Here is a 19,329-nt window from a genome sequence, read left to right as displayed (position 1 = left end):
GATTCATCCTCTGGGCACCATGATTGTCAAAAAAAATGTTACTCCAAATCTATCACCTAAAAGTTGAGATATATTTACTGGACCTGCTGGTCGCTCTCTATGAAAAGTCATGGGCTCCACAATGTCATTAGCGTTCTTCCTCTGGGCATCATAAATGTATGAGCCAAATTTCATGGCAATCCATCCAATAGATATTTCAGTCTGGACGAAAGTGGCTGACATTGCCATCCATGGAACTACGCTAGTAGCGTGGCTAAAAACAGGAAACCTCAGATACCACCTTGTTGCAGAGAGTGTTCGACTTTAACAGTTTAAACTAACTCAATTGAGGTACTACTGATTATTGTGATGCATACCTTAGCCCTGCAAAAAACAAGCAGAGGTAGTCATGATGTTTTCTGCTGGTCCGAGGACTGGATTCAATATTTTAATGTGCTTTCTACACAACACAAAGTCAGTCAGTGTGCAGTTTAACCTGAAATTGCTTTGAAATCCCCAATAGTAAACTGACAATTAACTGTTAATCGCTCCAAAATGATGTCGCTCTCCTCAAGGCCAATCAATAATCATACCGAAATAAAGTGTGAATGGAGCTGTCAGGGCCTACTTTTCAAAGGCCAACATTACAACGATAAATAATTACCAAAATGTACTAAAATCATGTCCTTGGTTGTCACTCCATGTCTTCATTGATTTTGGAGTAATGGGCCTATTTCTTGCCTTTTAGAAACAGAGACAAAAACAGATCCTTGTTAAACCGTCTGAAGCATCTATAAGTGTGTGCGTGGGGGTGTATGTGTGTAGATTGGGAGGTGTAGTCACGGCTTCTCTAGCTCTTCCTGTTTGTGCTCATCCTTTAGTTGAGTATGTTGTGTTTTCTTCTTTCTCCCTTTCAGAAGTGAGCCTGTGTTTCTTTTTGACGGCTGAGGTTTCAGAACAATTTTATGACGTGATGGCGGCTGACAGGATTTCACGGTGTGCTTTGGCGCTGCACATTGCAGTTGTATGGAAAGGACAGTTTGTCTGCTCCTGCTGTGTCCTTTTGTTTGGGCCTTAGGGATTGTGGGGGAAGGAAGCAGTGAAGCAATGGTTTTTGAAATGGGTTTAAAAGTAGGCATATTTTCTAAATATATTTTTTATATATTATTATTCTTCTGGCATCACTGACGTAGCTATTAGCTTCAGATAACTCTTAAATTCCATTTATATAGGATGGGAGGTTACAGTATTGTATGATTATGGCTGTTTAACAATAAAACATCAGCTCTTAACAAAATGATCAAAATTAATATTGATATAATATGGTCAAAAGCTACAGAACAAGAACCCCTTTGTACTTTCACAAAGTTATCACTTTTAGCCCGAGCCTATTTTGTAGGCCTCGGCTCGAAAGTTGCATAACCGTACTAAAAAGAGTATATCTCTGCGACCACAAGGGTGGTTAAATAATTTTGGTGTTATAATAAAGTTTCAAGTCTTAAATTATGGCCCACTTAGAGTCAAATAGACCATAAAGCAAGGTATGCTTTATGGCGGGCTTACTGTAACTGACAGGTCTATATGTCTACGTCACTCCGCATTCCAAAAAGGGTAACTTCCATTCATTGGTGGCGAAAAAACAACAACATGGTGATGGCCATAATCCAAGATTGCGACGGCAAGATTGCAAGGTCTCTCATATACAGTCTGTGGGTGAAACTATACTGTTCAGAATGAGTCTGTTTCAAGTTGTGGTTTAGTTATTTCCTTCATTACAAATGTAAATGGAGTTTAGAATAATGTTTTCTAATTCTGGAACAGAACCCTGCACTTTGGTTTCGGCTCTCTTCAGTGATGGTTCAGTGAGGTTATTATATTATCTATTTAAAACTGATCCATCGACTAAATGCCACAGATCCATGTCTGGTTGAAAAATATAACACTGTGCTGTTAACTTGGTGGAAAACATTTCACAATAAGACCATCCCACCAGTTTGCCAGCGCTAGCGTCTTCTTGCCTAAATGGTTTTGATAATCTCCCGGCACTTTTCTCCAACAAGGACAGACTTGCTGTCGGGGACACTATGACTAGGGAGTCTGCATCGAGAAGTCCTTTTCTTCCTGGTCGCCTACACTGAGCCCATGTGATGCAGAATACTTCAGAGTTGTTGTTGTTGCCAGCTCATTAAAATAAATGTTGAATTCATTGGGGCTCAGAATAAGTCTTTGTTTTTTTAGTATCTGTTTGAAAGCCGCATTTGTTTTCCCCATGAACTGCTTTCATGATGACTTTGCTTTAATGCTTTTGCTTATCTCTGAGAGGCTGGTTGGTCCAGGTCATTGTTCCAATAATCATTATTGTTCTTGGTCGTTTAGTCTTCTCAGAATGTGTTTTCAATTGTTGTTTTGTTAGTTGGTTTTCTAGCTCTTTTGCCATAAATAAATGTGGTTTCATGTTTTGGCGTATGACCTGGGTGTCTGCAGTGTATCTGACCGGCAGCATGTGCTTTGTCTCAGTAGTTCTCTTATTTAAACATTCTCAGTCAAACAACTTTCTGGCTTCCACTATATATTTTTTCACTTTGATGGCTTATTTTATCTGTTCCCCTAAAATTAAACAGGAAGCTGTACATCATGTTCTCAGTTTTGCAGGGTGTAATGAGCAGATGTATAACTTTGTGGGGCCTGTTTCTGTCAACAAGTCAACAAGGACACAACAGCCTTATGTTTTCTCATCTCGCACCTCGATTGTCAGGATGACATTGTTTGTCAGTGCCTTTCAAAACCTTTGTAATGTGACCCTTACAAAAAAAAGGAATCAAACTGTTTCTGATTGGAGATGTACTTCATTTAATGAGAACCTCTACAGCACATCTGTACACAGGAAAGCCCTGTCAATCATCAATGACACAACCCAGCCCCTCTATCTGAGTTTGAGAGAGAGTTCTTGGCTCCCAAACGCAATTATTGTCAACAGACTGCAGTTTAAATATGAGAGTGAAGGCTGCACACCATGGATATGATTGCAATGTAGATGTTTGTTCTGTTCAAGTGACGTTTTTACCTTGTGGACATGTTTGGTATTTATTCCTCCTCGGTGATACTAGAGACAATTTTCACGTTTGTGTGACGTTTGCTTTAGGTTTCTTGCGGCAGTTTGGAGTGCTGGCTATGCACGTCACATACCAACGGCATAGCTTTCAGGATCAATTTGGGGGTCCAGTGTCTTGGCCAAAAAAAGACACTTTGAAATGCAGAATGGAGGATCTTTGGATTGAAGGACGAACCGCTCCATCTCTTAGCCACAGCCGCCCTTGTGTCATTGCACAGTGACAATGAGCTATTAGTCAAAATCACAAAGGAAGGATCAGTAGCAATGAACAGTCAACCACGGCAACCTTCAAAAAAAATGTAAACAAGTTGGAGACCGTTATGTCCATGCATGGCAGCAAATATTGGAAAGAGTAGGGACAGTGCAGATGGAGTGGTTTTGTCCACCAGTCATCAAAACTTTGAGCTGGCTAAGCAATTTTATGGATCTATTGAGACCAATTTATCTATTGAGACCAATTTACAACAAACTGTAAATATATATATATATATATATATATATAATATACTGTAAATATTTCTTGTTTACATTATGCAAACCCAGAAGCTCTATATGTTCTGAGTTCTCTGGCGTGCTTTCTAGTGGAATACTCCAGTAACATATATAAATATATATACAGTATATATATTACGAAGATAACCTAAACCACTTGGTTACGGTTGGGTTTGTACCGCTTATGGTTCAAATAAACAGCAAAGAGAACTTCTATTATAATATCTTATTACTATAAACTCATAATAAAAACCCAAACATGACTATTATGTAATAAGCTCAGTAAACAACGGCTAATGTTTGTCTGATTGCAGCAGAAGAAAGTATCTCATTGTCTTCCAGCTCTGTCATTCTTTAACATTGTCACAAGGTGACCACAAGACGATAACAAGAAGAATTTCCCTCAGACAATCTCCAATAATTTGCTCATTTGCAATACAGGAACACTGTTTTGGTCTGATTGCACTTCCTTTATGTCTTTTTGCTCAGTTGTAGAAAGTATTTTATCAGTCAGCTGAAACAGCACAACAAGCCGGAGAGCCCAGCCAGCTGCTAGTTATGTCTACAATGAACTACTGCCAAGAGCTGGCAGAGAGATATCTGCAGATAACAGGGAGAGGGAGAGAGGAAGGGAGAGAGAGAGAGAGAGAGAGAGAGAGAGAGAGAGAGAGAGAGAGAGAGAAAGAGACCCATTGCCCTACTGACAGGAAAAGACACATACAGAAAGTATGCATACACACATCCGCCTCTTGCTCACACATGTTCTCAGACGTTAAGTATTGCCATCTGCTGTTAATCATCCCCCCCTCCCTTTATTTACCCATCAATGCTTACACATACCCAGACCAAATCTAGTTTGCAGAGAACTCTTCCTGCGGACCGTGTACACGGAGCCCCGGGGAGCGTTCACAACAGCAGCAGTCGAGTTGGGTTGATAAACATTAGCCGTGACGGGGAGGGAGGTGAACAGTCGCCCACTCTTTGCTCATCTCCTGTGTACAGCAGCCCCTGAACAGAAACTCACACTATCCCCAGAGCGGCTTGCGTAATGAAGGACGCCAACACGCTGGCCATACATACCATGACCTAAATAAAGTTAAGGCCAGGTATAACTTGACTACTGCTAAAGAGGGCTATGAGAGATATTATTGAAAACATTCTTATCAAAAGAAAAAACCCAACCGGGGGGGGTAATTGAACATTTGAGAATTGAGCATCTTGTGCTGAGGCTCAAAAACACAAACCCAGGGGGGCTGAGAGAGGACATTCATCACATCTGTAGGAAGCGCTGAGTGCTGCTAGGAGCGGGACCACTGGCGATAAGACAACAAAGAAACCACATCAGCCAGGTTTCCCGGAGCTACATCAAAACACTGCTCGCCCTTTTGTTGTGGACTGTGCCCCCAATATAAACACTTTCATTGTAATTACAGTGTTTCTGGGCCTGAGATAGAGTTAAGCTAAGTTAATGGCTTCTGGAAAAGAAAAAGAAAAAAAAACAGAAAAGAATCAATGGAAGCGCTGCAGTTAATGTGATTATGCGGCCCTCTCCGGTCCTCTAAGAGACATCTGGAAAAGCAGAGCTAGCATCTGTGGCCCAATGAGGGGCGGCCATTACACTGCAGCAGACAACCTGACTCAATCAATGACACACATGACTGCTACGAGACAACCAGCAAGTGGCTGAGAGGAGAGCTACATTACTTATACAATGCTCTGGTATGTATGAAACTAGCTATTATTTATTAAATTATAGCTGCACTCATTCATATTTCTATATCAACAATGGATCAAATGACTGTGTTTAATGTAAAAGGTGTTACTCATGGTGACAAGCACGCAGAGAATTATCACCAACTCTGTAGTTAATCTAAGCTCTACTCTGCTTTTTAGTCTTTGGGTGAGCAAACTCGGCTCTCATCAGCAGCTGCTTTCAGAGAAAAGGCTCTGATAAGCCCACATCGCACTCTAAAGTCAGCAGAGACACTGTTAGAGACGAGCTGATGAAGAACCGTTAGCATCTAGCAGCAAAAGAGTCTCATTTGTTGGATGCTGATGTGATGTTGATCTGCGTAAAGCTATTGTTTTACTACTCTGTGAAACATTTAAAGATGATATCATTTCAGCAGAGAAAAAAAATACTTGAATCATTTTTAATCTGAGCCAGCAACACAAAGGATTGAGTGAGCGGTATGTATAGTTTTTAATGTAGCTTCGGAGCAAAGGTTTTGAATGCAATAGCGACACCAATACTGACATTCAACATCGAGGCTACGGTTGTTATGGAGACGGCAAGTGGAGACAAGAGGTGTGTGATTGGTCAGATACGGCTGTTTGTGTTTTCTCCAGATGCTCGTGGAGATAGTTGAGAGGGAAGGCAACAAGAAACAGAAACTAGAATTACCGGCGTTGTTCATCGTTGTTGAACGCTTCCACCAACCAGTCGAGTTGCAGTTTTCACCCACGTCCGTCCAAAATGTCTCCACTTCATCATTTTATCCAATTAGACATTTGTGTGAAATTGTCATAATTGTCATTTACATTCTTGAGTCATGGCCAAAAAATGTGTTTCTGACCTTTGACCACCAAATTCTGATCAGTTGGTCATGGGTTCAAGTGAATGTTTGCAGCTATGTTTGTAGGCCAGAAGGAGTCCTTTGACCACAGTTACGCCGCCTTACAAAAGGTTCAGTTATCTTCTCTTTTTCAGCAACACACATCCAGAAAAGTCACCTCTCATAGAACCCTTCTGCTCACTGCGACCCCCATCATCCATCAAAGCTCAGTTATGAACATAAGCACAGCAATTGCTCCTATTCAGCAATGATACATGCCAAAAAGAAGTCTCTTGTATGTACTCTGGTTCTATAAGTACATGTGAGGTCCATCATCATGCTAAACTAGCTGCGTACAATTATTTCTGATTTAATTTCTAAAATTCACAACATGTCAAAATATTCAGCTTTTCTTAGATACAAGTAAGGGGCCTGAAGGAAAAAAGATTGGGAACCACTGCCCTATTTAATAAAGTACTTGTACAAGTGTAAAACAGTCTCCACTATAGATCCACAGAGGGACCTTAAACCCTTTTGTCAAGCATGCGTTTGACTTTGCTCTTGAACAGGCGGGCAGGGTGACCTGCCAAGCACACTTCACAGCTAACCTCAACCTGACATCTTGCCGTGGTGACATTCTGAGACAACTAGGAACCTCCATGTTTGTCACACCGGCTCTAATTGGCCCCGACCCCTGTTCATGGCCCGTCACCCATCTGTGAAGTGTGCTGTCGCCTCCCTAAGCCCCTGACACAGGATCAAGGTTAATGGCCTCGGTTGAAAACACAAGGAGGGATGATTGATCAGGAAGAAAATGTGTGTTGGTCTTCCTGGTTTGCCAGTGGTATCCCACATAGTATAATTTAAGGTGCAGTATTGACCAAAACAAATGGCTACCACCATATTGAATCTTTGTGCTTTGTTGCCTCACAGGTTTTCATGGATCGTGGTTGTGTCTGGAGCCGACTCTGCCTCCTGCATCCTGCCTCTTGCCTCCTGCCTCCTGCATTGCCCTGCTGACACCCACCCTTCTCTATCTCCTTCTGTTTGAATTCATGCACCATTAATGCAAATTACTAACTTTGTTCCTTCTCCAGAGTCTGTGTGCTTTCTCTCCTCGTAGGTTTACATGGATCGTGGTTTTAGATGTAGAGAGGGTGAATTTCGGGAGGTTAAAGACCAGTCAAGCTGCTGCATTCTGGATGAGCTGTAAAGGTCGGATGGCACTAGCAGGTAGACCTGCCAGGAGGGAGTTACAGTAGTCAAGGCGCGAGATGATCAGAGCTTGTACGAGAACTTGTGCCGCCTTCTGGGTGAGAAGGGAACGTATTCTCCTGATGTTGTACAGCATGTACCTACAGGAACGTGTTGTTGCGATAATGTTGGCAGTCAGGGAGAGTTGACTGTCGAGTATCACACCGAGGTTCCTGGCAGTCAGGGTCGGTGCCACCACTGAGTTGTTGAAGGTAATAGTGAGGTTGTGGGTGGGAGAGCCTTTTCCTGCAAGGACAAGTAGTTCAGTTTTGTCAGGGTAAAAAAAGTAAAAGTTTCCTTCTGGGAATATCAAGTCTAAGCTGTGCTCTGAGCATTTCCTGTACGGCCTGCAACAAACATTGGTCCCGTCACTTAGCATGGTTTCTTCTGACGAACAGAATTGAATGCTGGAGCACACACTGGATGAACCACACAGACAACATAGTGAAGGTTAAGTAGCAGTGACTAAACCTGCTGCCTCCACTGGGACACAAGAAGGCAGTGTATCTTGACATTGCAATGCTCTTGTCACAACAAATGCACAAATGACTGTACAATTTGCTGTGTGACAAAACCATCTCAGCTTAAAGATCCAGCTCCTTTTAAGCGTTCCACATCGTCTCATGGCCTTCATCAGGAGGCGGAGCTGGCTCAGGGCGGGGCCACAAGTAAAGGTCCGGTTACTGACCCAAACCAATCAATGTGATTTGTTTACATTTTCCAAAAGGAACTGCAATCACAAAAGCAAATCTCAAATGGTCCACAAATTTAAAAAAGTCACATGTTGGAAATGTCCAGTGACGGGCCGTCAGGGCCTGCTAAGCCTTCTCTGCATTCTATAATTAAAAATTATAGCTATTTTATAGTTTAACAGAGATCAGCTGTTAAACTAAACAGCAGGCGTAGGTACTAAATCCACGGCCGCCACTGGAAATGTCGTACAGCATTGTTCAGACAATCAGCAAGGAGCTGCCGTCCATAGCAGCAGGGAGCGAGTCAGAGGAACCTCGAGCTACTTACTGTCTCATTTGAGGTCTGATAAACTGTAAATTCATCCCAGATTAGTTTACCAGTCACCAAAACGTGAAAAGCAGACGTTTTTCAAACAATGAAACGACACATAAATGGTACGCTTCCTCTGAGCGGTCCGCATGGTGTTCACCCCAGAAATGAAGCGCTCCATTGCTTCAATTAACTACGTTTACCATCAACACCGACTGGGCATCTATATTAAAGGTGGCAAATTTCCCCTTTTACACTCGAGAGGCGAATCCATTTGGGGAGTTCAAAAGAAGGCCAGCTGGCTTCCAGATAAACTCGCCGCATGTTTTTCAAATCGAACAAGACAGGCTTGTAGAGAAAGTGTATCTGGGAAATGCCATGCAGAGACTTGGTGAGTGCTGAAATTTAAAACAAAAGAGACATCAAATGACTAGCTCACCTTTTCTAGTCTCATTTGAATAACATTCAAAGTAATTAATTAATTAAGCTAAAATGCTGGTTGTGTACTGGCATGTTAAACATCCACTGAATGGAACAAATACAGGAAATCTTAGACTCTGAAAACTATTTATCTTTCCAAAGCTGAAAACAGCTTCTTCCTGAATTGTGATAAAATCATCTAAAGGATTTGAATGAAGGTATTAAAAAAAAAAACCTCCAGACAAATAATGGTTTCAAGCACCTGTTGAGTGTGTATAGTTGTATAGCCGTGCATGACTTTGCTGTCTGAGTACGTGGAAAAGGTGTGTGAAGTGTGATTTGTGCCGGCCATCAGTCACCCTGGAGTTCAGGCGTGAAGTGAAATGAGAGATGGCAACAAAGCCCAGCAGGCCTGATCCTTGGTCTGTCTCAGACACTCAAGTTTCAGAAAATCACACTTTGACAGATGAGGCTACGCTGTCTTTAGGGATACAAACACAATGGTGAACGGCGGCGAACACGCATCAGATGTCAGGGAGAGTGTGTGTGTGTGTGTGTGTGTGTGTGTTTCTGCAACCATGCGGAAATGTGGAGTAAATATATAATGTTTCGGGGCTGCACAGCTGCACATGCCAGACAGGAAACACTACGGGGTCTGCAGGGTATACAGGTTTTTGGCAGGTCAAGGCCCACGCCGCCACCTGCTCTCGGACTCGCTCTGTTCTTATATCTCCTTCTCCTCCTTGACCTCCAGGACTAACTTTCACTGGAGACTTATTCCGTTTCCTGTGAGCTTCTCTAACCCTCTGCAGAATCCCCGTCTTTCCCACACTCCATACAGCCTTTGAAGGACAATTTGTTTCTTGGTACTGACTCATATGTCAATCCCCCCCTTTCTCGTCCTCCTCCTCTCTCCCCTCATCCCAAAGCAGCTCTGGATTTTTCAATGCAAAAAAGGTTTGAAGCTGCCAGTCATCGTCTGAGCTGACATCCCGAGCCGGATTAGAGCAGATTAACAGAACAAAGCTCATTATTGATTTGAATCATTATTAAAGTGGAGACACTGTGGGGCTGCAGCCAAGTTCAAACCAAAAAAGTGTAGGAGGGTGTGGGGGATCGATGAAGGAACCGGGGTAATAAAAGCCGTAGCCAGGAGAGTGCTTAAAAGGCGCTGTTCCCTCTAAACTCGTCTTTGTGAAGTCGGACTCTCGCAGGACTTCGGTCCTAATTAACACCTTGTCAGGGCCTCCGCCTCGAGTACAGCAATACATTTGGCTCAACTGGACGCGTCTGCAAGTGTCGGCCTCATCATTATGTACAATGGCTGGCATGTACAGAAAATTTGCAATTAAAATTAAATGTGCTCTTTTAAGTGCAACGCCATCCTCCTGAGCTGAGTGTGTGAGATATACCGAGGCGGGAAGATAAAGCTTCTGAGCAGCACCAGCCAGTGCAAGCTAATTGAATGATATGGCCAATTGTTTTGACGCTCTAAATATATAATAAATGACGATTACCCTGCTGGCACTTCTTTAATTATGTACATGTTTGCTTACTTCTTCTTCCTTGCTTGTTCAAACACACGCAGCTGTGTAAACCTTTAATGTTTCTGTAACATTAGTAAAAGTGACATGGAGGTGAAGACGCTTTTCTTGATTTAAGAAAAGGAAACTGTGCCAGTCCAATTTCTAAGCAGGCTATTTTTTTATTATAGCTCTTTATAAACTTGTTTTTGCTACGATGCATTTTGTCTGTTTAAGAATGAGTTCTGCTATACAATACTGTTGAGATCACTACCTCCTTAAAACGTAAAAGGTCCAATCTCTGTACAGTACGTCAAAAATGTTGTAAATGTTGTAGTTTGATAAAGTACGTGGTAAGTAAGTGGGTGCTTCAGCTAGTCAAGTTTCTCGCCAGAAACCATTTCTTTGTATTATGTATTATTTCTGACAATAATGAAGATAGTGATTCTTAGTGATGTGCAGTATGGTTTTAGATAATTAATCTAGATTAATAGATACAGAAGAACTGAGATTTTGCAGCCATGTGATAACTTCACCCCAAAAGGTTTTTGGGGTAATGACCTGTACAGCTCTTTTCTAGTCTTCTGAACACTCAAAGCACTTTCACACTATTAGTCATCATTCACCCAATCAAACCCATTCATACACTGATGGGAGGGGTTAAGGGTCCACCTACCTATCAGGAGTAACTAATATTCACCCACATTCATACACAGCTATGGGAGACATTTGGGGTTAAGTGTCTTGCCCAGGGACACATCGACCTGGACTAGCGGAGCCGGGGATCGAACCACCGATCCTCTGATTGAAGGACAACCCTCCTCACAACTGAGCCACAGTCGCTTGGAATTCAATTGGAATCTAAGAGTAAATTAGTTAATTATTCAATTATCATATCATATGAATGTTAAGTGGCAGCACTACCTGACTGGAGGAGTACTAAAGGGCCCACCCATATTCATTTCACAAGGCTGTTAATGCTCCATATCTATGCTGCATTCCCACAGCCTGGTGCCACACGGCTCGACCCAACTACACTCGCTCTTCTTTGGTTTTGCATTGTCGAAGCTTCTGGATGGTACCTGGTTCTTTTTTGGCACCACCTTGGTCGAGGTTCCCGAGCCGACACTAGAAGGTGGAGCTAAAACCCTGCAGACGATTGGTCTGAAAGGATGGTCACTAGCGCGACGCGGCACATCCTGCACAAACCCAACGCTTTTAAACTGTCAATAGCCACTCCAATTGTATTCTTAACGTGACCCAGATTTTAAAAGAATGTTTGTGTAAACATTCCTGGCAATAAACGGTTTCTGATTCTGATTCTGATTAAAATATGGTAATTACCTTCCCCTTGTATTTAAACCCTTTTGTCTCCTGTTCCCTTGTCGGATTGTACTAGTTGTCCCTGTGTGCGTGTTAGCGGTCCTGTAAGTTGTCCTGTTTCCGCTGCCTGTTTTTGTTCCCGTTTTTTGCTCCCTGATCTTGCTTCCCTGTTTTTGTTTGTTCATTCCTCGGCCTGTTTTTAAAGCCTGGAGTTTTGTCTTATAATAAATTAACTTTGAACTGTTACGTCGGTATTTGGGTCCGCTCCTTAAACCACCCCGTGACATAATGTGGCGGCAGCTTCATGCGGCGGTGCTACGACGATCAGGGAGGCACCAGTACCGGTACTGACTTAAATAGTTGGATCGGGTTTGGTGACAATTACGTGTATATATTCTGTATACATTATATTCTGGAATTTTATTTCATGAATATGATTTGACCAATTTGTTGCTGCATTGAAAAAGTGTATTCTTGAATTGTAATTCCTGTTCATTTTAAAGATATTGTATAAAGTTGTTGGTGAACGATTTATTCTAATAATAATGAAATGTATTTAATTGTTTCATTTAGTTTGATAACATTAGTTACGCAATATTAGAGTTAAGCCACGATGTTGCCTCACACATAAAGATCCCAGTCTGGTATAGTACCGGTAGTCGATACCTCACGCCGATCAGCTGAGAGTCCTTCCTACACTGAGGGGTACTGTTTTTTTGTATAGTATACTGTTTTTTTTGTATAGTATACTGTTTATACAGTACACACTGTTTTATAGTGTACTGTTTTTTTGTAAAGTATACTGTTTTTTTACAGTTGGTGTACACAAAATAGATCTAATACTTTTCCATTTTGTCCAAACAGAAAACATGTGCGCTAACTAAACTTCTTGGAAATGCTGAACTAAATAATCTCATCTCATCAGAAATGACAAACATAGCTCAGTCCCAGAGCTTTCAGTCACATCACATGCTCTTAATCAGCAGATGGAGTGTGCCTGCCTGTTGCGGAATCATACATGTTCAAACTCACTTTCTTTCTTGCCCTGGGAAATGTCACAGTGTCTGAATGTGTTCGTGTGTTACTCATTATCACTGGAACCAGCGGCCGGATGGAGAAACATTCCAGCACATCCCATGTCATCTGTCTGCTCTGGGTGCTTCAGCTAGTAAAGGCATGTCGGCTGGCATTCTCTCTCTCTCTCTCTCTCTCTCTCTCTCTCTCTCTCTTTCTCTCTCTCTCTCTTTTTCTCTCTCTCTTTCTCTCTCACACACACACACACTCCATTCTCATTCCATCCGTCTGTCCTCCTGCCTCGTGTCTTAAAGCACTTGAAGTGGAGGAGTCATCCTTTGTAAGACCACTCCACCCGTTCGCTTCAGCACTCTTCAGAAGTGACTCACCTGTTTCCTCCGCAGCAGAGAGGACGAGTGAAAGGGACGGACAGAAGATGGTACTGAAGGTTAGAGAGATGAACAGACTTTCTCTTGACTCCTCATGAAGTCTTGAAGCTCGCTGGGTGAACAGCGATACTGTGGCCGCCCCTCCACTCTGTAAACAATTACTTCTGCCCAGATATTGTTTTCATAACGAGATATTTTCTGTCCTTGAGGGGACGGGAAGTCTGTATTATAACATTGTATATCTTTTGAACAAGAGGCACATTTTGTTGCAATAACAAGATATGTTTCCTCATAACGAGATGCTTTGTTGTGTTGTGATGCAATATCTTTTTATTTGCCTACAGTATATTACACATATTACTTACGATAATTATGAAATGCTTTCTTATATAACATGATAATTTGATCATTATAAACACATCTATATTAGAACTATTTAGCTTTAATGCTATACTGAGATGCTGTGTGTAATATCCTTGTATCATTTATATTTTAACTAATGTTCTTTCTTATCTTGTTGCCTCATAAGATACTTTGTTCTAACAATATGTCTTGTTATAACGATTATTATGAGGTATCTTTTCTCCTAATGAGTCACTTTGATTTGTTAACTAATAATAATGTTCTCCAAATAACAAGATGAATGGTTGTGATAAAGAAAAGCCCTAATAATGCAATAATGAGATATAATAAATGTTTATTTCTATTTGTAACGAGACGGTTTATTGTGATAATGAGATAGGTTTATCTTTATAAGAATATGTTTTCTCTTTGTAACAACACGCTTTGTTGAAATAAAGATTAATATTATTATAATAGCATATATATATAACATTATACATATATTTGTTCTTGTTTTATTACAACCGGATATAGTTGTTGCTGCTTTCATGAGTGTTAAAGTAATGATGTTGGCCTTCAAACATCCTGGCCGTGTTCTAGTTCTGTCAACAGGCCTGGAACAGGCCGAGTAGATAAAAAAAAGTCACTTTCCAGTAACATTCCCAGTAACTCCACCAGAATGTGTCCCTCTTCCTCTGGCCTACATTCTCTGGTGCAGACCAAACTTCACCGGGACTGCTGCTCTTAAATAAGCCCAGACTGAGCCAACTGGCTGGGTGCAGCGTGGCTGTCTCTTCCAGACTCAGTGGACCGTCACCAGTTCATTCATCACTGTCTGTTCCGTGCATTGTTTCAGGGCTTCTTGTTTTTCTATCCACTTTGCCTAACTGTCCATCCCTCCATTTGTCGTCAATCTGTTTCCAAGCAACTGAAATTCTACCAGCCACCCAGTGTGTGTCCCTTTGACTCTTTGAGCAACAAACAAACCAACAATCCTGTTGACAAAACCAGGCAGTGTATCTTAAAGCCTGCATTATCTCTACTGACCAGCAGGGGGCAACTCCTCTGATTGTATAGAAGTCTATAGAAAATGAATTTACTTATTGGATCGCTGCAGAGACTCGTATACTAGATGTCGATACCGGATCCAGCATTTAGGCTGGATCTGAGGTGTTTCTGATCCTGTTTCTGATCAGTTTGGGAGCAGCTCTATTTTAAAATGACACACAGTAGCATGGACCTCTTCAACTGCTACATGTGCCAGATTCAGGAGCTCACCTACGGATCAGTTCCTTTTAATATTTAAAAATGAAAAATCTTTCAGTGGCGCGTGATAATTTGATCCATTTTCAATACAGATCAACTTTGACTTGTCATCTGTCTGTAAGGTTCTTAACCTTTTTGACCTCGGAGCAGCACTTTTGTCTTTCATGTTTTCGTTTCCGAGGAAGCACCGGGCTATGAAGGAAGATGAGCTTGGAAGGATTGATGCAGAGGTGAGTGTCAAAATCAGCAGATGCCTGTGTTAGAGTTTAATGTGTTATATTTCCCACAGCAAAACACATGTTGGACATTGTTAGATTTGGGTGGATATCATATCAGACTATAACTTTATCTAAAATACCAATTCAACTGTGTGTGTGTGTGTGTGTGTGTGTGTGTATGTGTGTGTGTGTGTGTGTGTGTGTGTGTGTGTGTGTGTGTGTGTGTGTGTGTGTGTGTGTGTGTGTGTGTGTGTGTGAGATAGTGATAGCTCCAGGCTAGCGCATCAAGGTGGCTCCTGGCCTTTTGTCTATGTTGATGAGCCATCAAGACACACAAAACATAGTTTTTTGTCAACTCTGATTGTTGGCTTTTGTCTGTAGTATGAAGCCTGTTTGTAGTAGATATTTCCCCACATCTTATATGTCTGTCTCTATATATTTATCTGTAGGTTTGTGACACCATACTTGGACACACCAGGGAACACTTTGCCTTCAAAGACCACCTCACCAGTGCCACCTTACTGCAGGGCCCCCAGTTTAAATGTCTTTACAAGTAGTGGGACCTACTCTGTCAAACACCCAATGTAAAATGTGATGTCTCTCTTTCTGAATCTATTCTGCTCTAAACCTCTTTCATGTGAGGGTTTGGGCACCTCTTTTATTCTGTAAACCTCTGAAACCCAACCCAATGTTTCTTAAACCATTCTGCTCTGAACCTCTCATGCCCAAAGTTACAGTTGATAGTTGTTATTGGACAGTGTTAAGCACTATGTTTTCTTGAAATAAAGCTTTGTTTTTTAGAATATTCTACTCAAAACCTCTTTTCTTCTCATTGTGGAGTGCTATTTAAACCGCGCCGCCCAACTGCGCCCCCGCCACTGGTCATTACAGGTGGTACGAGAGAAGGAATACTCACTGATTACGTTCCACTTGTAGCACCATCTGGAGGTCCTTGGATGAGAGCGCAATTTCCCCTCTGACGGGGTGCTCCTCCTGTCGGGTTAAGAAGAGAGATCGGATCAGGTCATGGCAGCAGAGGAACTCACCAGGAACACTTTGCTTTAAGTGCATTCAACTGAATCACAGTGCAGAACGTTCAGCCAGCAGGTAACACGGCCTACAAATCGCCAAAAGGCAGTTCATTTCAAGCTGAGGCCATGGAACCTGGGTGGAAAATAAATGCATTTGACATATTTATTCCCCGAAATGTGTTTCAGAGACATGAGAATACATGTTCAAACCACATTCTGATTAGGACTGCAACTAATTGACTATCAAAAGATAGTGAAACAATACCCATCTCAATTGAATGAATAATACTAATATCAAAATCAAAAAGGAAAAAAAAATGTTGTTAACAGCGTGTGTTTTTCAATATAGAAAACGTGTTCAACAGTTTTTAACATAGTACAATGAATGATGAGGAAAAATGTAAATGATGCAGCACTGCAGCATTGTTAAGTCCCTTTAGTGGCTGTGGTGTATTAAGAAGGTTTTCCTATGCGTTCATATTTGCAGCTGAAATGAGCCAACCACAAGTTCTTCCCATCACTTGAATTAAATGACCTCAACCTGTTTGGTCTAAGGATCCCTGAAATTAGATCTTTCATGAATTGTAACCAAGATATGTATCAAGTGAGACATTCTACAGTGGTAAAATACAGAAGAGCATCAGAGTGCAATACTGTTTCTGAATAGCGCATATGACATCTTTGGCATTCTTTTACTGAGATTCAATGGTGGAAAATCCCTACAGTGGCCAGATGTGTATATGATGTGTACAAAAAACCATGTGCACACCCGTTCCCTGCACATAAACCGGTATTTATGGAGGCAAAATGTGCACACTGCACCTCACGTGGTTTGAGCTGTGGGGGATGATGATGATGATGATGATGATAATGAGGAGGAGGAGGAGGAGGAGATTGAAGGAGTTGAGAGACGGGTGACATTTTTCTTTAGGTTGTCATTTTCCCTGATTGTGTTATATTTTCATGCTCAACATGAATCATTGGTCATCTTTCTGACGTTTAATTATAATGATGATTAAGAATTCACTGCAGTGATGTTGACGCTTTACAGCCACAGCTGTGCATAAAGACAGATTCTGTGGCAGTGTTGGAGAACGTTGCTGAGTATATAAGTATCTATATGCAAACGGGTCTTTAAGAGCGTTTCTACATCCAGATATGGCTGACTGTGGGAGTGGAAATGAGGCTCCATTCAAAAAACAGACCCAAATAATCACGTACTGCTTACTAAATCTGACAACAAATAATTCTGCTTATTTCCATGCATCTGGCCAGATGGTTCCAATCTGTGAAATGTTGTCGTTTAACTAGAAGCAGGTTGTTCTTTACTTGAGATGGGAGTCAGTGATAGATGACCCAATCAGCCACAAACCTCTACTAATCTGAGTGTGAGGGCCAGAGGGCTGTGAATCCTCTAGGTAGCAAACTAGGAATCTTCCCAGTCAGGATATCTGGAAATAACTGGAAATATACATCTTTCCAGTGGATCTTTCCTTGAATTACTACCTGATGACTAACGCTGACTGTCATATAAACAACATGGAGATATATTTCATTACAATATGTCCATATGGTTTTGATTAGAAGTACTTTAGCTTATTTTTCATTTCTGAAAATTAAACTCGGGCTCACTTCTCTCGCTGTTGGAAAGCATCTCTAAAGAGAAAAAACAACAGTTTCTCTCTCTGTCTTTGGACACAAGAAACGATTCCATTTTTAAAAGCCTTTCTGTTATTCAGGACAAAACATTTTACCGTGCTTAAATGCTGTTGATTCAATTCATTCATTGGTTGTAGCCTCTTAGTAATACGTTTAATATCTTGGGATTTTGTACTGCTGGTCAGACAAAACAAGACATTTTATGACATCAACTCTGCTGCGGTGGCCGTTTTTCACTATTTTCTGACTTTTTTTGATAATGACTGATCGACTGAAAGAGTAAGTAGCGTAATAACAGAGGTGCACACTAACTCGCGAACCACGCACACGTGAGTGAACGCATGGCTCTCCTGGCAGAGGTAATGATGAAATTTGAAGTCTGATGTTTCTTTACTGATTGAGTAACAGCAGTTCTGCAAAAATAATGCTGATCCAAAGAAAGTTGTGCAATCCCTTCTCTGCAAGAACAGAAGACTTTCCAATGAGCCCTTTTGTGTCTACATTAAGAACAACTGGTAACGAGATCTACATTCCCAGGCAGAAGGGATGCAGTGTTGGACTTAATCAAAGCATCCGGGATGCTTTTCCACAACCAGAGTTTGCTTTAAGGAAGACTGCTGCTCCAAAGCTGACAAGAGTCTCAAACACCATAAACTCTTTACAAGCACCATGAAATCATTACACTTGCCTCCGCTGAGAAAATCTTTTGCCAAAAAAAGCAGAGGCAGAATGGGACCGTGTGTCAGTCAGAGTGATGTGAAGTGATGCGGCATGCCAGCTAGCCCGATTACAGCATCAAAGAGAGTGTTTCCTAAACCAAACAGGGTGCTAACATGCTAGGAGCTCGGCAGGGTGGTGTGTTTGATGACACTACGAGCATGTGGCCATCGTTCCACACAGTGTGTCCCGTCTGTCCCCTGCTGCTGCTGTCTTTTGAACATTTAAATCCTGTAGGCAAATGTAATCGTGGATAAACCAATTCACTTCATTCAGACATTTAAACTCCAATGAGCTACTTTTGTCAATCATGTCTGAAACTGAAAGATTGACACCTTTGGCACCTGAAGACATGCTTGACCCTTTATCCAGTGTTACTGCAGCACAAACTACATATGGTAATGCTATATTTTCAGATGGGTTTGGGTTTAAATCAGCAGCTTCTGTGCTCTGAAATAAAAAGGAGTATCTATGTTTGTCAACAAGGGAATCATTCCTCTCAAACTGAAATGTTATTCTTTTAAATATGCATTGACTCCTCGTTTTCGCCTCGTCTTTCAAGCACTGCATCACTGAGCACCTGCAGCTCTGTCAAGTCACTACTTTATCATCTATGAATGAGAGGGAAGTGGTTCTGTGCCACTAGTGTCCAAACACTTTGGTTTAGTTGAACCTCAATTCGTATCGACCTCACTGTTAGTCATGTTTGTCAACCAGGCTTTTTAAGGGGACGTCATTGAACACAGCATTTTGGGGCGCACTTCAGCTGGGAATTACGCCCATATTAGGCGATCTCGCAACCTCGCGATCTACGTTCATGTAAACACTGTAAATGCAGGAAGTAAAAGACTGTGGAGTTCAGGAAGGGTGGAATGTGTATCGCCTTTCTGATTTTCATAGTTCTGCGATTCACTTTCTTGTTTTCAACCCACCGTGACCTAGATCCAAGTGTTTTAATTGGCAAACCCGAACAAATCATTGATCATTGTGCACGTCTGTGCATGTGCACAGTTAATACAAACTTTCCTGTTCA

At 41.6% G+C, this 19,329-nt stretch overlaps 1 protein-coding gene across 1 annotated transcript in view; it reads right to left on the bottom strand.

Annotated features, from left to right (window-relative positions):
- adam19a (ADAM metallopeptidase domain 19a) overlaps window positions 1-19,329 on the bottom strand; it is a gene marked incomplete at its 5' end in the record, with an annotated part of 160,068 nt that overhangs the window by 73,738 nt on the left and 67,001 nt on the right. The window contains one exon of the mRNA XM_079214914.1: window positions 15,806-15,882. Coding sequence (XP_079071040.1) covers window positions 15,806-15,882 — 77 coding nt within the window. The remainder of the gene's footprint in view (window positions 1-15,805; window positions 15,883-19,329) is intronic.

The sequence above is a fragment of the Taurulus bubalis genome (assembly GCF_910589615.1).
Source record: "Taurulus bubalis genome assembly, chromosome: 3".
Classification (NCBI taxonomy): domain Eukaryota; kingdom Metazoa; phylum Chordata; class Actinopteri; order Perciformes; family Cottidae; genus Taurulus; species Taurulus bubalis.
This window is presented reverse-complemented; position numbering and strand designations above follow the sequence as displayed.